We start from the raw sequence: 16,416 nt of genomic DNA, 5'->3' as shown, positions 1-16,416 counted from the left end.
AAAGTGGCCTGAAGAATCAAGAGAAGAAAGGAGTCTCCGTTGGATACTTATACGGGCGTCTCGTGCTGGGGGCGGGCTTGCCCTACGATAGCTATTCTCGTTATTGTCGTGGCGGTACAATAGGTGAAGGCTTAGGGTTTCGAGCCTCAATACACGAACAATAGTAAGTACCGTCACCTCGCAGCAAAATTTATTCAGAATAATACTAACAGCTTTGGTAAAACTGCTTCAATAGAGTACTGTCTATTCGCTAGCCAAATCGCCGTCGGCTCTGGACCGGACTTTAAAGCTATCGCGGCAATGGTCACTTGCACTTCATCGAAACATGATATTCACCGGCCGTAATGTAAGCATGCCTAAGGGCCTATACGGAGGCCACCATTTGATTAGAGTGAGAACACCGGAAACGAAATTTTCGCGACCTGCTTGATTATCTGATTCCGTTATGAATGAGCCGTGATCCTATTCAAGCGAACCGAAGAGTTTGGAACAGCCGTCCGGAAACCTGCCACCAACACCTTCCGAAATGCGTCCGCATTTTCAAAAGAGGCAGTCCAAGAGAGGCGAAGCACAAATTTTACCGTGGAATTCTATCACTGCTACACTTTCTCTACTCTTGGAATAATATCAACTTGCATTTTGGAGGAAAACACGGTTGCCGGTTGCCACGACCCTGAGTAATCACCACTGTGGTGACTATAACCATCCAGGACGCAAGCCAATAGACATTCATCCTTCAGAAAGAGAGCCCATGAATGCAACATAGGCGGGCTGAAGTTCAAGGCATGAAGCACTGAATATTGAACAGATAGCCATGCACCATTGCGACATTCGAAATATCGTGCTTAACCCGACGACCGAGGGGCTGGCTTACGAAGCCGCAGACTGCACCTTCGAAGCTCTATCGCTTTTCTTGTGCTGGCGGCGCTCAGCCTTAGAGGTGGCTTTAGCGCGAGTACGAGGGGGTGAGGGAGCGGGCGAAGACGAAAGCGAGAGTGGAGAGGGCGAGTGCGATGGTCCGTGATTCTTCTGCGCGTCCTGCAGGCCTTCTTTAGCTGCTTCCCTGCCAGCCTTACCCTTCTTTCCTACCCGATGCTTCATCTGATTCCCTGTAGTTTGGTGTGGCTTCTGCGGAGGGGTCGGCGCCTTTGGAGCGGTTTTGCGCTGGCGGGGACGGGGAACGACGCCTTGTCCCATCATGAACCTGTCCCGAGCTGCTGCTTGCTCCCTCAGGGCTTTCAAGTCTTCAGGGCTTACTTTCCGAATGTAGATTGTGCCGTGTTTGCCCTCGTCGTCCTCGATCCAGATATGTGGATACCATGTTGGGTACTTGCGGATATCCTTGTCAAGGTGTGCACTTTCGCCACCCTGACCTCGCGGAACTGTCGTAACCTGGAAAATCTTTAGGCTCTGTGTAAGAGAGACCTCGCGGACGTCCGGGTCGTTAGGAGAGTCTCGGCTGACGGAGTCCGCCACAGTCACCTCAACCTTCTGCTCGCGTAGATGCCTTCTAGCAAAGGGATCCCAAAAAGTGGGTAGTGTAGCGCCCGGCGGTGGGCTTGTCAGTGGTTTCTTGTTCTCGATCTGGTCGAAGGTGATTGCTTTGGGGCCATATTTCATAGCCTTGATCGATTTCTTCAGCAAGATGTTCGTGCCTTTGGCCTTCGCAGCGATGGATACCTCTTCCTTCCTCATCAGAAGCTCCAGATCACGCGATTGCCGAATGAGGCGTTCATCTTCCTTCGGCTGCCGCGTCTTGCTAACCTTCTGCGCCACGCCACTGATATTGCGCTTCTTGGACGGCGGCGAGTCATGATCGGGTTGGTGGGCGTTGCTAGCATTGGCCGCATTCTCATGATCCGAGCCGCGCTTGCGCTTCTTTGAAGCCTGCTGGGTGTCGATTTCATTACCGTGACACTCCGGCGATCGGTCGGTGGTCTCAGAAGGGACTGGAGACGGGAGACCTGCAGAGCTCGCTGCCGGAGCTGGCGAGTGTTTGCTACTATGTAAATCATTGAGCTGGGCGTCTATGGCGTGGGACTGTAGTTCAAGATCAGCGCAGAGCTTCCCAATAGTGCCTGGCAACCCTACCTTAACATTCTCATCTTGCCCAACCTCAACCTCATCGGGGGTCAGTGGGGGAGAACGAGGCGTTGTCTTGGAGGCCGGGACAGTCGGATGGATCGTAGGAGCCATGTGAACATCCTGTGGGGACTTGTGAGTGAATAGTCCCACTTCTGAGAGAGGCGATCCTACATCCAGTGTGGTATCGAAGATCCGATCAGCCGCAGCAGCAGCAGTCGCAGGTGCGGATGAAGAAGCCATGGTAGCAGGAGATGCTAGCGGGGAAGCTCGAATTGGGGAAGCGGGAGCAGACATTGTGTCCGTGGTGGGTGGGTGTTGTAGGAATCTCGGAAGTCGAACGGTTGGAGAGCAAATTATGTCTATGGCTGTTCCTGCGGTTGAGTTGGAGGTGCGTCGCAGAGAGTCGGTGGTGAGGAAATTTTGGGGAGCGGATGTAAAGACAAAATTTGAGGGAGTTGCACTATGGGCTAGCCTATTTTGGGATTGGCGCATACGAGTGTGGATGTTGTAGTGAATTCACTTTGGCCGAGCAACGCGGTGCGTCGTACTCGAACAATGTCAAAACGCCGAAGGCCAAATTCATTTGGATGAAAATCTGTAGCCACGCTCAGCTCGAAATTGCTCGCATCTGGAATCATTCAACGCTCGCCACAAGATCGCAGAATTCCTCCACTTCCTTAGGCCTAAGCGGGCAGCCACGATAGCTAAAGTCCCACCAGTGCTGAACGAAATAGGTTGACCACCGAAAGGCCACCATGTCAAATACGATACCTAGAGCGACTACTTAGAGCAGTAAATTCCGACATTGGAGGACAGAGGACATGAAGATGCGAATGATGCGTGCCCGATCTGTCAGCGTCGGCTTGACGGGCAAATGCGACACCAAACTCAGCAGGACATGATGGCAGCATTGCCACAGCGGCGCTTAGACCGCCTGGTGGTGGCAAAGTTTCCTATGCAATTTCCGTAAGAGGGAAGCTCTCGAGCGTAGGAGCGGCGGGAACATGAAGGAGACGGAGCGACCGGACGATCTTGACGAAGCGCTGAGCGGTTGGATGGGTCAGAGTGGCGACTCTCGCCTCTATGTCCTCAGTTTCATGGAATCTGACGGCCATCTATGGAGCGGCGGAAATATGTCGGCGTCGTCGTTGCTGCCGAAACTTTGAAGGAGAACGCCTTTGGGATGAAGATCCGCTTTTGCAGGCGCATCAACAGCATGGCCTTAATCCAATGCTCCGACACTAGACCGACACAAATGCAGGATCCAGATGCTATGAACCACTCCATACGCGCCTCCTTCCGCTCAGAGCACAGATACGCAGCGTTCCGGGAATCGTTCTGGGTTGAGATGCGCAAGTATGAGGAAGAAAAGTACAGTGAGAATAAAGATGAAGAGGAAAATATGCACTGGAAAGAGCACAATTAGTGTGGGTAGTCCTGACGCAGACATGAGAAGCGCCCCCCAAACATATCCTCGCCTTCCGAGGCCATATGCGGACCTGCCTGGGCAAGGCTGCCCAGGTGACTTGGTAACCGGTCTCTAGAGCGATCCGGCGTTTTGCGTGCGTAGCTGGATATTGAAAAGTAAAGCGTAGCAAAATGTTAGGCTTAGTAACGTCCCGTCTTCTCGCCCAAGACTAGGCGGTTTCCGCCCTGTATCCTTCTCCACGTCCTCTTCCCGTTGATCACGCTGATACCGGCTACAAGACCAATACATGCAATAATCTCAATTACAAGACAGATCGCCATCATCACCATGAGACACAGAACGCCCATCTCCAACAAGGCGCGCAAATCCGTACCGATCAGAATGACCCGAGGGAGGTTTATATGTGCGCTTCCCCCAAACTCTGGTAGTCGGAGGAGCAGCATGACACGCGCACAAAATACGTCTCGACCAAAAGCTCCTTGGAGTATGGTGGTCGCGGTAGCGAAGTCTGGGGACGGTCCTGTTGGCAACAGTCTTCTTCCCGCTCTCTACTTCCCTCAATCCCCGCTAGCAATGATCATCCCTCCCCCTCCGTCCACACATTTCCTCTCCCCACAAAACTCCTCGTACCAGATATCGCCAATCATTCTACCTGCGCAATAGAAATGCGAGCCCTTCATCGTTGGTTACATTGACGGATGGGCAGAACCCAACAAGGAGCTCGTCGACGATGGCAGCAGGAGTCAGGAAGCACCCCCCTACAAGGTAGGGAGCATGCGGACGAAGCCTAGGGTTTAGATGTGGTAGGGTGGATTCGCGCGCGGAAGGCTTACGGGGTTGCTCCCTACCTTATAGAGGGGGCGCTCCCTAACTCCTGCCCTCGACGATTTGCAGACAGCAGTTTCATGTTTCATGCATTCGTATTTAGCGCGCCGTGTGGGAGTGGGAGTGGATTGAGGACTGACCTTTGCACATCAGACTGGGTCCGCAGTGCTCGAGGCCTTGTTTGCAGTTGGTGGCCGTCGCAACGTGAGCTATGCTGGCAAACATAAAAGAGGCAGAGGCTAGTAGTAGCCTTCAAAAACAAATTTGGGTTTTGGGGGGAAGATGCTGCTGGCTTTGAGTTTGAGTAGCGAAGGCTGTACGAGAAGAAAACTGCTGAGCAGAGCTCAGAAGGATACTAGAGATTGACAGACTTTTTATCTAGACGCCTATGGAGGCGCTGGGAGCGTGTCCGATAATCACTCAACCGTGGTTGGTACTATCGCTGCGTCCACTGTACGTCGTTATTCCAGAGAAACAACGAGGACACACTTACCCCTGGGACGTCCAATCATCTGGTTCCAGCGAATGTTAGAGCGACGTATACCATTTCATGTCCCCAGTCCCTAAAGCTCCTCCTGTTTGCACACTGCCCATTCTGGCCTAATGGCGTGACACATTGCGGTGAGAATGCGAGACTGCGCCCTGTGACCAATTGTCTGATAGTGAGCCATGAACCTGGAATGCGTACCATTGGAAGACTTCCATCGACTTGATCGCTCAGCTAACGGAGGAAAATACAGTGCACGTAATCGCCGATGCCCAGAGGCTTCAATGTTAACGCGATAATGAGTTTTCGGTTACACGTACAACTACCCAGGTACATTCCGTATTCACACAATAGAAAAACACCATCTCCTCTACCATGCAGATCTAGAACCCATGTGCGAGAAAATTAATCCACGAGTAAACTTTGTAGCCTTGCCTCGGTAGCAACCACATCCAAAGCTTGCCGGACCTCAAGGACTCTCCTGCACTCGCTCAGCCAGTCCTTGCTCAGCACCTTCGCCCAACCTTGCAGGCCGTTCATCTCTCTTGCGGCAGCATCCAGGTCACCCTCCTCAAGCAGGACTTCGGTTCTCGCGAGTACAGCCTCGACATCTTGACCAACAGCTAATCCCGACTTTCTGAAAAGAACCTTGGACATGGCGAGAGAAGCAAGGTGCGAGGCAACGCCAGCATCTTCAGGGAGAAGGGCAGCTTTCCGGACTTCCTGGGCGACGCGGCGGAAGCGGTCGATGAGCTGCGCGGAGTTGGGAATGCCACGCTGGTACGCGGCGGGATTGATGCTTGCGACCGCGGCGCTGACGACGGGATCATCAGCGGCAATTTCTTTTAGGGCAGCGAGCTCGGTAATGAAGGGCCTGGGCGTGATCTGGTTCTCAAGCGCAGCTTTGACAGCTTCCACGGCGACAACAAGATGTTGCGTCTTGAGGTTGGCATCAACGACCGAATTCCACTCTGCAGTCAGCTCCTCTAGCTCGTGGACAGAAGAAGAGAGCTCGTTAAGCTTGCCGAGGCGGCCGTCACGCTCGGCTTCGACCTGATCGCGAACGGATGAGGCGAAAGACCGCTGGAGGGAGATGCTCTGCTCGAGGAGCTCGTTCTTCAGCTTCTGCTCGTACACCTTCTTCGCGGCATCGAGCTCAGCTTGCAGTCTCTCCCGATAGGACTGCGCAAGGCGTTCCCGCTCGTTCTCGTATTCTTCTTTCCAATGCGTCTCCTGAGCCTGCATCTGGTGGTCCAAACGCTGCACGAGCTCCTTCGCCGCGGCATCGAACTCGCTGTGGGCGGCCTTAATCTTCTCCTCGGCCGACTTTCGCAGATTCTCCTTGAGCAGGTTGATGTCCGACACGACCTTTCCGAGGTCCGACTTGGCCTTCTCCAGCGTAGAGTCGTACTTGCTCGCGCGAGACGGATCGGCGTTGATGACGGTAATGATGTCGTTGACAATCTTCACTACATCCTGCACTACCGGCTCGCCTGCCTGAGGGACGTTGAGATGGTCGATGGGCATGATAGGCTGAGCGGGCGCTGCAGCAGGAGCCTTTGTTTCTTTGGCCGGCTCAGGCTTCTTCTCATCCTTGGGCAGCAGATGGTGAGAAGCGGACTCGGTGGGCTTTTCATCAACTCGGTCCTTCTTCGGCTCGCCCGTTGCCGGGTCGTCGGAGCCAACCTTGGGTGCTGCTGTCTGCGCAGGCGGGCCGCTCTGCGGGTTGGCGTCCACAGCGCTGACATGCGGGCCCTTCGCAGCCAGGTCACTGCCATCATGGTCGGCGACCCGCGAGGTCAATCCGCTCTTTCCTGGGATGGTGACCTTGTTCTCGCCCCTGACCTGCGGGTGCAGCCGCGGCTGGCCGGCACGGCCTGGGAAGCGTTTCCTAAACTCGCGCTCCTCAAAGTATGCGACGGCGTCCTCGCCGAAGGGGATGTACTCGGTGAAGAAGTCGTGGAAGTTGTCCGACACGAGCGAATACCACACGCCGCCTGCATATCCCAACGTAGACAGAAGCACGGTCCAAAACAAGAGCCGGCGCAGACGTCGCTTCTTCGGCTTCGGCGGCTGTGGATCGGGTGCGACGCTGGCAGAGCCGGGGCCGGTTGGGGGAGTGGTCGCGGGCTGGGCGACGGGCGCTGAGCGTGTTGCAGAAGCAGCCTCGGGCGCCGGCGGGGGCTTGGGGACGTCGGACGGGGGAATCGCCGCATTCTCGACGGGCGAAGCGTTTGTCGGCGAGACGGTGGGCGAGGGATTGGGGATGGTCGTGTCGCCGAGCTTTTTCCCGTCGGCGTAGAAGCGCTGGGCGACGCGCCGTTGCGGGCGGGCGCCGGGTGCAATTGGCCTCAGCGCTGGCCGGGCCCGCAGAATAGAGGCACGCAGCATGGCGGACTGCCTCCAATGGCGGGGAATGGGGGTGGTGGGGAGGGGTGGGTGTGGATGTCGGACAGCTCGCAGAACTTGGAGCTTGCTGCTGTGTCGAGGCGCGCCGGCGTCGGGCTTTTCCGGACCGCCGGCGCGGCAGGGCGACTCAACACCACGCCGCCATCACCGCCATCACCATCACCACCATCCTTGAGCTCGCGAAGGACGACTATCCCACATCACACCGCTTGCTCACTGCACTGGCCACAGCCTGAAGCCCTCCGAGCCGCCGCCGTCGTGCAACCCCCGGCACCCCATAGGAGCCACGTCGCGGTCGTGTCGTGTCTCGGACTTGCTTGACAAACCACTCGCGAACTCCGGCATGGCATACAAAAGAGCCCGCACGCACGGCGACCGCGTTCCCTTTCACATGTTTCCATTTCTCGCTGCCCGCTCCAACTGTGGTACGCCACTGAAACACGGCTGAGCACAGCCACCATCACCCAACGTCATCGGGCCATGACTCCACCAGGCAGCCATATCCAGCACCACCACTTCATTGACCTCGTACGCGGGCCACCTGCACTTCATCACCCGCATTTCACATCCGCATCTTACACCCGCATCACCTGCATGTGGCTTCCCATTTCCCAGTTCTTTCTACCACATTAGATATCTGTCTATCTCGTCGTGTCGCCGAACACCTGCTCGCCTCGAAGCTATGGATGACCGCCCGTGTACTCGCAGCCCGCGTGACAGCTGCGACACCGCGAACATTGCGGACGCCATCTACGGCATTCTCCCGTCACGCGGCGCAAGCTCATCAGCAGCTGGCCCGGGCAAAAGAAGCCAGGACTCCAAATCCGCAAAGCGCAAAGGCACTGCCGACTCAGACGACTACTTCCGCCCCAGCATCTCGCTCAGCCGCTACAATGCCCGCGGATACTGGATCACGACCCAGAGCAGCAAACGCGGCCGCCTACACCAGCAACCCTCACCCGAAGGCGAAATGCATCAGAGCACATGCCTGAACCTGAGCACCGACAACAGCACCGAGTCCGATCTATGGATCCTCCCCGATTTCGACGAATGGGAGCTCGATACCGAGAGTCCCCAGCTGCAAGAGTCCCCAAGAAGAAGAGACGCCGAGTGGGCGCCCCTAGTCCAGCGCGCCGTGAACTCGAATCGTGAGCGGCTGAGGCGAAGGCTGGAGGGCGACGGATGGGACTTCGTGGGTGGAAAGTACGGCGAGGATGGCAAGGCGTTGAAGGAGGTGGACAGCGTGAGCGAGGAGAGCGTGGACGACGAGTTTGACGTTGTTGTTTTGCCTGTGGTGCACGTTTCTTGTTAGGGAGCGCTTGTCTGTTCTTTGCCTCCACAATACCCTTTCATTCGCTTATACTATCTCATTGCTACCGTCTCCTACTCTCGATGATACCCCAACAGCCTGTACTACCACCAGTCTATGTAACACTTCCCGTACCAAGACATGTATCACTCTTTTCCCAACAATCTTCCTAATCACTCAGACGACCATTTTCGTTCCGAAGGCTTCCGCGACACCTGCCTCAAAGTCAATGTTGCGAATCACTTGTGGTCCAGTGATAATCTCGGATGATAACCTTTGACAGAGAGCAAATATTAATCACTATCAATTACAACTTCTATTTGATATTTCAAAATAACAGGCTCGCTATGCTACGTCTAATCGAACACCCCATTGCTCTACGACTCCCTGGCGGGCTAGCCATAGCCTCTCTATTCTATCCTCTTCTTGCCTTCTTCCAAGCCCAGTAACCGCGCATCGCTTTTCCCACGCTCGTGCCTCGTCCCAACAAGCGGTCCTACTACAGGGTTATGCGATACCTTCGACAGGGTCTCTGTATACGACTCCACCGCGTGCGGGAGACGATTCAGCTTCGGCCAGTTGACCTACGACAAGTCAGCCGCTTGTTCCAATCATCAGTCTGGAGGGACGAGGAACTCACGTATAGCGTGCCGTTCGTCCAGATAAAGTTGAAAGACGCAGCTGCGACGGCCAAGCAAATAAACAGGAGCAGCCGCAAAGGCCACACCGTGGCGTCCGGTGAGCGCCGCGTGAAGCTACCGACAAAAATAAAGAAGATACTGGCTGCCATGATGTACGGTATGGCCTGGATGAAGAGCGGTCGTCGGTCTGCGAAGAGTAGCTGGTGTCCAATGCCCGAATCGTCAGGCAGGTAGGTGCCCAGGAAGAGGTCGAACGCATCCTGCCTCGGCCCGTCAGCAAAGTTGTTCATGAAGTAGCGTGTGGCCGAGTTGTTGAAGTCCTGGACTGCGCCCTGCTTGGTTCTGATGCCGAGACGAGTGAAATCGGTCTTCAGCGCACCGGTGCCGGAATAAGATTTGGAGACGACGTCGGCGTTGTCGGCCCATACGTTGCGGAAGAGAAACTCAAAGGCTTGGTCGTCTTCTGCACTCTCGCCCTCGCGGAGGATGCCAAGATCGATCAGCATGCGAGAGAGAATGTAGCGGCCCAGCATGCTTTGCACGACGTTGGTTCGGTCCAAGCAGTCCATACAGTTTGTGCGAACGACGGCCGTCTGATGGCGCCTGACTTCGACGAGGCCCGTGTCCCCGGGCATATCGACTCCCCGGAAATATCCGTGCTTGAGGATGTGCGGTTCGAGCTGGTTCATCAGAAGCTTGGCGCGATCCCACCGCAGGCCCTTTGTCTCATTGTGAAAGTCGAAGTAGATGTAGTGAAGCCGGTCATAGGACGTCTGCGCTTGCTGCGGCTCTACGATGTGGAACTTCTCCGACGTGACCTTGTCGCCCTGGACGTCCTCGGCGGGCGAGGTGGCGAGGTAGTTGACCATCTGCTCGTACGCCTCTTTGACTTTCTGCTCCCGGCCTTTTGCATTGACGAGGTTGACGAGCCAATTGTCTCCATACAGGCGTATCTGCTCGGCGAAGTGCTTCTTTGCGGCCGGTATGGCGCTTTCGACACCACGCACCTGAAGCCTGGGCGTGTACTGGAGTGTGTTAATCTCGGCCCAGTAGACAGGCACGCTTCCTCGCGTTTGCACATAGGCAAGCACCTGCACCTCCTTCCCGGCACTGCCCCCCACGCTCCCGTTCATATTTGGTCCATATCCGCCCGGCGCGCCCGAGGCATGATCATTGAGGATGACGGTCTGCTCCGTCTCATTGAAATTGGAAACGTTGCCGTTCTCGTCGATGCCTCTGGAGAAGTAGCGCGTCCCGGCTCGGTGCCTTGACCTGCGGGTGACGAGGATGAAGGTGAGCGGGGTGCCCTTGATTGACGTGCTCGTGATCTCCATCATCCCGTACATGACGGGCAAGATGTACGGGTCCACTTCGGGCTGCTGTCCGCTGGAGTGCCTGTGTCCATATCCGGTGCTGAGCCCGGCACGGAAGTCGATCAGGTCGCTCTGGACGAAGCGGTTCCAGAAGAAGCGGTCGTCTGTCCTTTTCCACAGCGGGACCGAATGGTCGGCATGTGCCTGGCGCTGGAAGCTGTTGGTGATGTCGAACGAGTACGAGAAGTATAGCGGGGCGGTCTTGAGGAGGTTCTTGAGGAGGGCGAGGTAGTTGTCCTCGTCGGGGTCGTGCAGCGGGCGGTCGCGCAACGGCAGGAACTCGGTCGAGACGACTTTGTATATCATGTGGCCCTTTATGCGGCCCATGGGCTGTGCCTTGGTGATTACGATTATGTATTTATCTTCGCTCTACATCAGCATTGCGCTTGTAGCCGTACGGAGGGTCTGACCTAGGCGCAGCTTGATGATGCCGAGGATGCCCGCAATGCTGGACACCCTCTTGGACCCGAGCAGCTTGCCGTCATGGAGACGGAGGTCGCCGGAGGGGCGGTCTACCACCAGCGTCGGCGCGGCGGGCGAGGACGGCGACGAGAAGGCGTAGTGCGAGGGCGAGGAGTGGACGTTGATGTCGCGGAACGGCAGGACGGCGGCCATGGCGACGACAGCGGGCGGCGCGAGCTGCGCTGTGCTGGGGCTCGCAGGAGGAGGAGGAGGGCCCTGTGTGCAGCAGGTGAATGTTGTCGCAATGTGTTTTCTGGCAAACCAGGGCGCGGCGCGGCAGCATAGCTCGCCTAGCTTCGCGGATGACGAAACGCGCGGGCTGAATTGAGCGCATGGGCCCGCGCCAAGAGGCAGGCCCTCGCCGGTCACGCCCAACCCATAACCCATACCTGCACGCCGACAGCACCTTTCATTCATCGTCCTGCACGCAACACCGCTGCCATCGCCCCTTACCCCCAGCCCTCCTCCCCGCTCCACCTCCGAAAACCAGCCTGGGCCCGCATTCCGCATCTCGCCTCGACCACACGCCCACACGCCGCCGCCCCTCGCCCTCCTCCCGTCCCCGACCATGTCGGCAAGAATGCAGCAAGGCGGCCGCCCCGGGGGCTCGAGGTTCGCCCAGTTCAAGCTGGTGCTGCTTGGTAAATAGCTGCGCCCCACGGCCCCTGGCGCGTGCATGGCTAACATTTGCAGGCGAATCTGCCGTCGGAAAGGTGCGCGTCGTCTGCTATCAAGGCACCCGCGATATGAGCTAACAGGCGTGCAGTCGTCGCTGGTGCTGCGCTTCGTGAAGGTGGGCCGGCCTGCTGGATGCATGCGTGCTGCTGGACGCTAATCTCGACGCAGGACCAATTCGACGACTACCGAGAATCCACCATCGGCGCTGCCTTCCTCACCCAGACCATCGCCCTCGACGAATCCACAACCGTCAAGTTCGAGATCTGGGACACAGCAGGCCAGGAGCGGTACAAGTCGCTCGCCCCCATGTACTACCGCAACGCGAACTGCGCCGTCGTGGTATATGACATAACCCAGGCGGTTCGCACCCTTCGCCCCGTTCAAACGCAGCGGACACTGACGGGCTGTAGTCATCGTTGGACAAGGCAAAGGCGTGGGTGAAGGAACTCCAGCGCCAGGCAAACGAGAACATCATCATTGCTCTCGCCGGCAACAAGCTTGATTTGGTCACCGAGTCCCCGGACAAGCGCGCCATTTCCACGGCCGACGCCGAGCAGTACGCCCACGAGGCCGGCCTGCTCTTCTTCGAGACATCCGCCAAGACCAGCGAGAATGTGCGGGAACTCTTCACAGCCATCGCAAAGAAGCTGCCCCTGGATCAAGGCGGTCCACGGAACCTCAGGCCCGGCCAGCAACGACAGGGCGTGAACCTACGGCCGGAGGCGAACCAGACGCAAGGCCCGGGAGGCTGTAATTGTTAAACCGCCTATGATTTCACGTCGATGGCACGTTTATGGGGCATTAGAACGTTGTCGGTAGCCTCGGAGACACGAGGAGCATATGCGAGTTTGGGTGTGGCACTTTCTTCGACCTGCAGCCTGGTAGGGCTGCATCTTTTCCCTGTTTCATTTGGGGCATATTCCGGCCTTGGAGTACGGTTTACGCTTGCGTTAAGAGATGAGCTTCGAGGCTACTCGACATTTCAATACTAATGATTCCTTTCCCCCCCGTGTTACACATACAGGGTCCTCTTCTCATTCATGTCGTATCTATGTCCGTAATACTCTAGTCAACTTGAGCGTTCACAGCCACAACTATCCCCGTCCCGATGCGCTTACACAGTCCGCATCATCCAACTATCGACGTTACAGGGAACGCCCAATCCGTCGTCCGCGTATACAACTTTCCTTCCGCTGTACTCGTCGCATTCCCGCCCTCGCCCTCGTTCCAGTACGTCCCCTGGGTCGCGATACCCGACAGCCATTCACCCCTATCATGCACCAGTCAGGAACAAGGACCAATCTCGCCTCCAATACAGAACAACCAACTCACGATTGCGACTGCCAACTGCGCCTGAATTGCACCTCGCCGTCCGTAATCCGAACATGCACGTTGTCGGGTGCCGATCCGCACCTCCGCATTCTTGGGGAGAAGACGGAATCGCCGCTGCTGGGGAAGCCGAAGCACGAGATGTTGAAATGGTATTCGGGGCGTGGGTCGACGAAGGTGAAGCTGGCGTAGGAGGGGGTGTTTGTTGCGGACCCATCGAGGACTTCAAAGGAGGTGACGTACCAGGTGATGTCGAAGGGTGGGGAGGACGGGGCGGGAAGGGCGAATGAGAAGGGGGGAAGAGCGAGGAAGAGGGAAAGAGATAGAATGGAATGCATCGCGAATGCGGTTGAGTTTGGGTGGGAGTTGGGAGTTGGGAGATCGTGGGATGTTAGAGATGTGTGGAGTCCTAAGGAGGGGGAGGGAGTCTGAAGACAGGTGTGCGCCATATTAATATATCTCTCCATGCACACTCACATTGTCTTGAATCAGCGATCCTGAGGAAGGGGCTGGGAGCTACGTAGCTGCCTCTGGCTGTCTTTCCTCGGCTACGCGACCCTCACACAGATAGCGCTAGGTTACCTCTTCATACTGCAGTAGTCTTTGACTGGTTACCCAGCCCAGTAACCAATACTTGCCATATATTCAGCCTGAGAGCTTGTAACACTACGATTAGCAAACAATATTTTTCTCATGGCTTTTGTTCCCTTGGGTGGCGCCTTGGTGTATGATTGAAAACAAGGCGGCATGCTTCTGGAGCATGCTACTCCCCCGTTCTGTTCTCTGTAAACATCGTATTGAGTCCTTTCGATCTGGGTCGCAAGTTGATGTCGCTATCCCTCGAATCACGATTCCGCGCTAGTAGGAAGGCGTGCGAGCCACCACGTGAGAGACATGTTTTGTACGCGTGGCCTGGTGATCCGTGAACGTTGCATGGGGAGGCTGGGTGAGGAACGTTGCTGTGTAAGGTGTGTGACGGAGAGGCGGTCAGCACTGGGGACACGTCAGGTATGTCGTACTCTTGACCGGAACCATGGATCGTATTTTTGTGATATATAGCTGGCTCTCTAATTGCTAAAGTGTGGTGCTCATAGGCGCGCTGGGAAGCAAGGAGAGTGATTCAACCAGCTCCGTGCTTGGTGCTACGACACTGAACAGCCCCTGCGATTACCCCAATGCCTTACTATGATGAACCGGCTACCCTATTCTATTGCTAAAATTGTAATATCCGATACTCCCACCCGGAAGGAAGAAGCTACCAAGGGAGGAGCGGATGCCTGAGGCTGACCTGAATGCACTCCAAGCTTTTCTGCAATGCGTGAGCACGGTGCATAATGCAATCGCCGCTGATCACATTGGGCTTGCATGGTACAATTCGAATGTTCTTTTTGTCCGCTACTAAAACATGGATGCTAATATTGAAACATGGAGCCATCCGGTGGCCCGAAAGACTTTTAAGAGGCCGATAAACCGTCCAAGAACGTAGCATTGGCGTTCGCAAACATATCGCACACCCAATTGATGTCAAAGTCGAAATTGAAATCAAGCGTATCTAGCGGTAAGGCAGGCGTCTCCCTCGGCACTTGAATATCCTCCTCCTTCAATGACAGTATCTCTCTCGCAATGATCCCCGTCGTTTGGTACTCGCGCTGACCCGCCGGCCAGAACTCCCCCAGCATCTTCAAAACACCCATGTTCAACCGGATCTTGTCACGCTCGAGCGAGAGCTTGGGCTCCTGGAAGATGTAGCGGCAGGCGGAGAGATGGGCGATCGTCATGTTTGCGATCATGCAGATTATGAAGGGGGTATGCGTGGAGAAGCGTGTCGGTAGCGTAAGTAAGCCATTCAGTTTCTCGACCGCGAAGAGAACCTTAGCGGTATGGATGTGTGCTTCTCCCTTGATGGAGTCGTTCGATTCTGGTGGTGGTGGGGGAGCGCACTTGGAGACTGATTCAATAGCGCTATATTTCAAGCCCGATAATTGGCGATGTAGATCTACTATGTATCTGGAGGAGTCAGCAACTAGTAAGACCTCTGTCTCAGTAAACTTACGTGTGCATCAGGATGTTGGCCTTGAAGAGTAGCTCATCCACGCTCCCATCATCGCGGAGGAGTCGCCGTTTCGCTGCAGGGAGCAATGAACACCACGCAGTCATTATCGTGTCAGCAATTGAACATGTGGCTTTCGCGCTCTCAATGTCATTTACACGCCGAGTTGCGAGGAATCGATGGATGCCTTGCGTGAAGCCTATGAAGTGAGCAAAGGAGGAGAACTCGACGTTGGAGAACTCGCGCACATCATAGCTTTTGAGCGTGGATGGCGTTGGAACGTTCTGCGTTTTCATGAGCAACTACGGAGAGGCTCCAGGAGTCACGGAGCACTTACGCCGGCTTCGTAATCCCGCTCTTCGCATGGGAGCTCGGTAGTGATTGGGAACTTCGCCCCCAGACCTTTATACGTATGGGTACTCCCGGCAATATGGACATCAGTGACATATATTTGCCACCAGGTCCGTCTCCAGCTCTCTTCCAGGACAGGATCTCCTAAGCCATGTTGCGAAGCAAACTCTGCTCTGTGCATGCCCAGATCGAAGGCCCCATAGATCGCTTCGTCCAGTAACTCTCGACCTCGCTCGGGCTCGTTACACCAATATACTGCGATAGCGTACAGAGTAAGGGCCTGGATGTAGTACGGGTCTGGAATCCCGGGACGAGCCCGACCACTTTTGATTGCGTGATATGCTGCGTCTCCCAGGGGCGCTGATTCGATCGAGTGGGTAAAGATCGAACCAATGTACAGCAGAACTGGAAGTAGCATGTCCCATGTGACGGGCTCGCTAGCCATTCGTGCCTGGAGAGACCATCGCGGGAGGACACATGGATGTGAGATGTGGAAGTACGTGTAGTATTGAGCGAGGAGCTGGTCGACTTGTATCCTCGTCAGTCGGGTGCCGCTAGGAAGTATAGTCTCTGAATTGGAGCGGATTTCGAGGGTGTCAGAAATGCTTTGCGTGGAGCTGCCTGCAGAGCCTGATCCAGAGGAACCGCTTTCAGCGGAGGCACTGAGGGCTTCGGGCCATTGCGACGAGGCGCCAGACGACGGAGGGCCTTCCAGTGCAACCTGTAAGGGCGCAGCGGCCGGACGGCGAGGGCGACCTCCGCGACGTGATTTTTGATACTGGCAGTGCTTGCCATCGGCACGGCAGCGAGTGCAGACAGGCTGTGTGGCATCGCACCGCACCTTTCTCGATCGACACTGGATGCATGCGAGCGCAACGCGTCGTATTGATCTTTTGGCTAGTTGGGCGTGCGAATAAGCCGTAGTACTGTTTTCCATTTTTGCCGGTGTAAATGTATGTCTACTACGAAAATTCTAACCACAATGCAA

At 56.0% G+C, this 16,416-nt stretch overlaps 8 protein-coding genes across 8 annotated transcripts; 2 read left to right on the top strand and 6 right to left on the bottom strand.

Annotated features, from left to right (window-relative positions):
• Window positions 1-729: 729 nt before the first annotated feature.
• On the bottom strand, window positions 730-2,379 carry BU26DRAFT_583797 (uncharacterized protein; the record flags this gene model as incomplete). Its single annotated transcript, XM_033834579.1, has 2 exons — window positions 730-793; window positions 875-2,379. The coding sequence occupies 2 exons, from the start codon at window positions 2,377-2,379 to the stop codon at window positions 730-732; spliced, it is 1,569 nt and encodes a 522-aa protein (XP_033690152.1).
• A 2,455-nt stretch (window positions 2,380-4,834) lies between these two features.
• On the bottom strand, window positions 4,835-7,272 carry BU26DRAFT_514922 (uncharacterized protein). The gene has a single exon (XM_033827941.1). It carries the CDS (start codon window positions 7,215-7,217, stop codon window positions 5,232-5,234), a length of 1,986 nt encoding a protein of 661 aa, XP_033690151.1. The 5' UTR covers window positions 7,218-7,272; the 3' UTR covers window positions 4,835-5,231.
• A 40-nt stretch (window positions 7,273-7,312) lies between these two features.
• Window positions 7,313-7,806, bottom strand: BU26DRAFT_151340 (uncharacterized protein). Its single transcript, XM_033819987.1, has one exon. The coding sequence runs from the start codon at window positions 7,694-7,696 to the stop codon at window positions 7,436-7,438; it is 261 nt and encodes an 86-aa protein (XP_033690150.1). The 5' UTR covers window positions 7,697-7,806; the 3' UTR covers window positions 7,313-7,435.
• BU26DRAFT_151325 (uncharacterized protein) lies at window positions 7,807-8,750 on the top strand. The gene has a single exon (XM_033819986.1). It carries the CDS (start codon window positions 7,918-7,920, stop codon window positions 8,545-8,547), a length of 630 nt encoding a protein of 209 aa, XP_033690149.1. The 5' UTR covers window positions 7,807-7,917; the 3' UTR covers window positions 8,548-8,750.
• A 183-nt stretch (window positions 8,751-8,933) lies between these two features.
• On the bottom strand, window positions 8,934-11,262 carry BU26DRAFT_514920 (phosphoinositide phosphatase-like protein). The gene is made up of 3 exons (XM_033827940.1): window positions 10,969-11,262; window positions 9,185-10,920; window positions 8,934-9,128 (listed from the first exon to the last, which is right to left on the bottom strand). Exons 1-3 carry the CDS (start codon window positions 11,171-11,173, stop codon window positions 8,955-8,957), a joined length of 2,115 nt encoding a protein of 704 aa, XP_033690148.1. The 5' UTR covers window positions 11,174-11,262; the 3' UTR covers window positions 8,934-8,954.
• Window positions 11,263-11,588: 326 nt separating this feature from the next.
• BU26DRAFT_418016 (ras-domain-containing protein) lies at window positions 11,589-12,459 on the top strand (the record flags this gene model as incomplete). The annotated part of the gene is made up of 5 exons (XM_033823229.1): window positions 11,589-11,661; window positions 11,714-11,733; window positions 11,787-11,813; window positions 11,867-12,058; window positions 12,109-12,459. The coding sequence occupies 5 exons, from the start codon at window positions 11,589-11,591 to the stop codon at window positions 12,457-12,459; spliced, it is 663 nt and encodes a 220-aa protein (XP_033690147.1).
• A 367-nt stretch (window positions 12,460-12,826) lies between these two features.
• BU26DRAFT_559761 (uncharacterized protein) lies at window positions 12,827-13,365 on the bottom strand (the record flags this gene model as incomplete). Its single annotated transcript, XM_033832740.1, has 2 exons — window positions 12,827-12,968; window positions 13,031-13,365. 2 exons carry the CDS (start codon window positions 13,363-13,365, stop codon window positions 12,827-12,829), a joined length of 477 nt encoding a protein of 158 aa, XP_033690146.1.
• A 1,052-nt stretch (window positions 13,366-14,417) lies between these two features.
• BU26DRAFT_475821 (uncharacterized protein) lies at window positions 14,418-16,380 on the bottom strand. The gene is made up of 3 exons (XM_033825552.1): window positions 15,415-16,380; window positions 15,081-15,361; window positions 14,418-15,034 (listed from the first exon to the last, which is right to left on the bottom strand). The coding sequence occupies exons 1-3, from the start codon at window positions 16,363-16,365 to the stop codon at window positions 14,482-14,484; spliced, it is 1,785 nt and encodes a 594-aa protein (XP_033690145.1). The 5' UTR covers window positions 16,366-16,380; the 3' UTR covers window positions 14,418-14,481.
• Window positions 16,381-16,416: the final 36 nt, after the last annotated feature.

Source organism: Trematosphaeria pertusa (genome assembly GCF_010094035.1).
Source record: "Trematosphaeria pertusa strain CBS 122368 unplaced genomic scaffold BU26scaffold_2, whole genome shotgun sequence".
Classification (NCBI taxonomy): Eukaryota; Fungi; Ascomycota; class Dothideomycetes; order Pleosporales; family Trematosphaeriaceae; genus Trematosphaeria; species Trematosphaeria pertusa.
The sequence above is the reverse complement of the archived record's forward strand: the minus strand, read 5'-3'. Positions and strand labels throughout refer to the sequence as shown.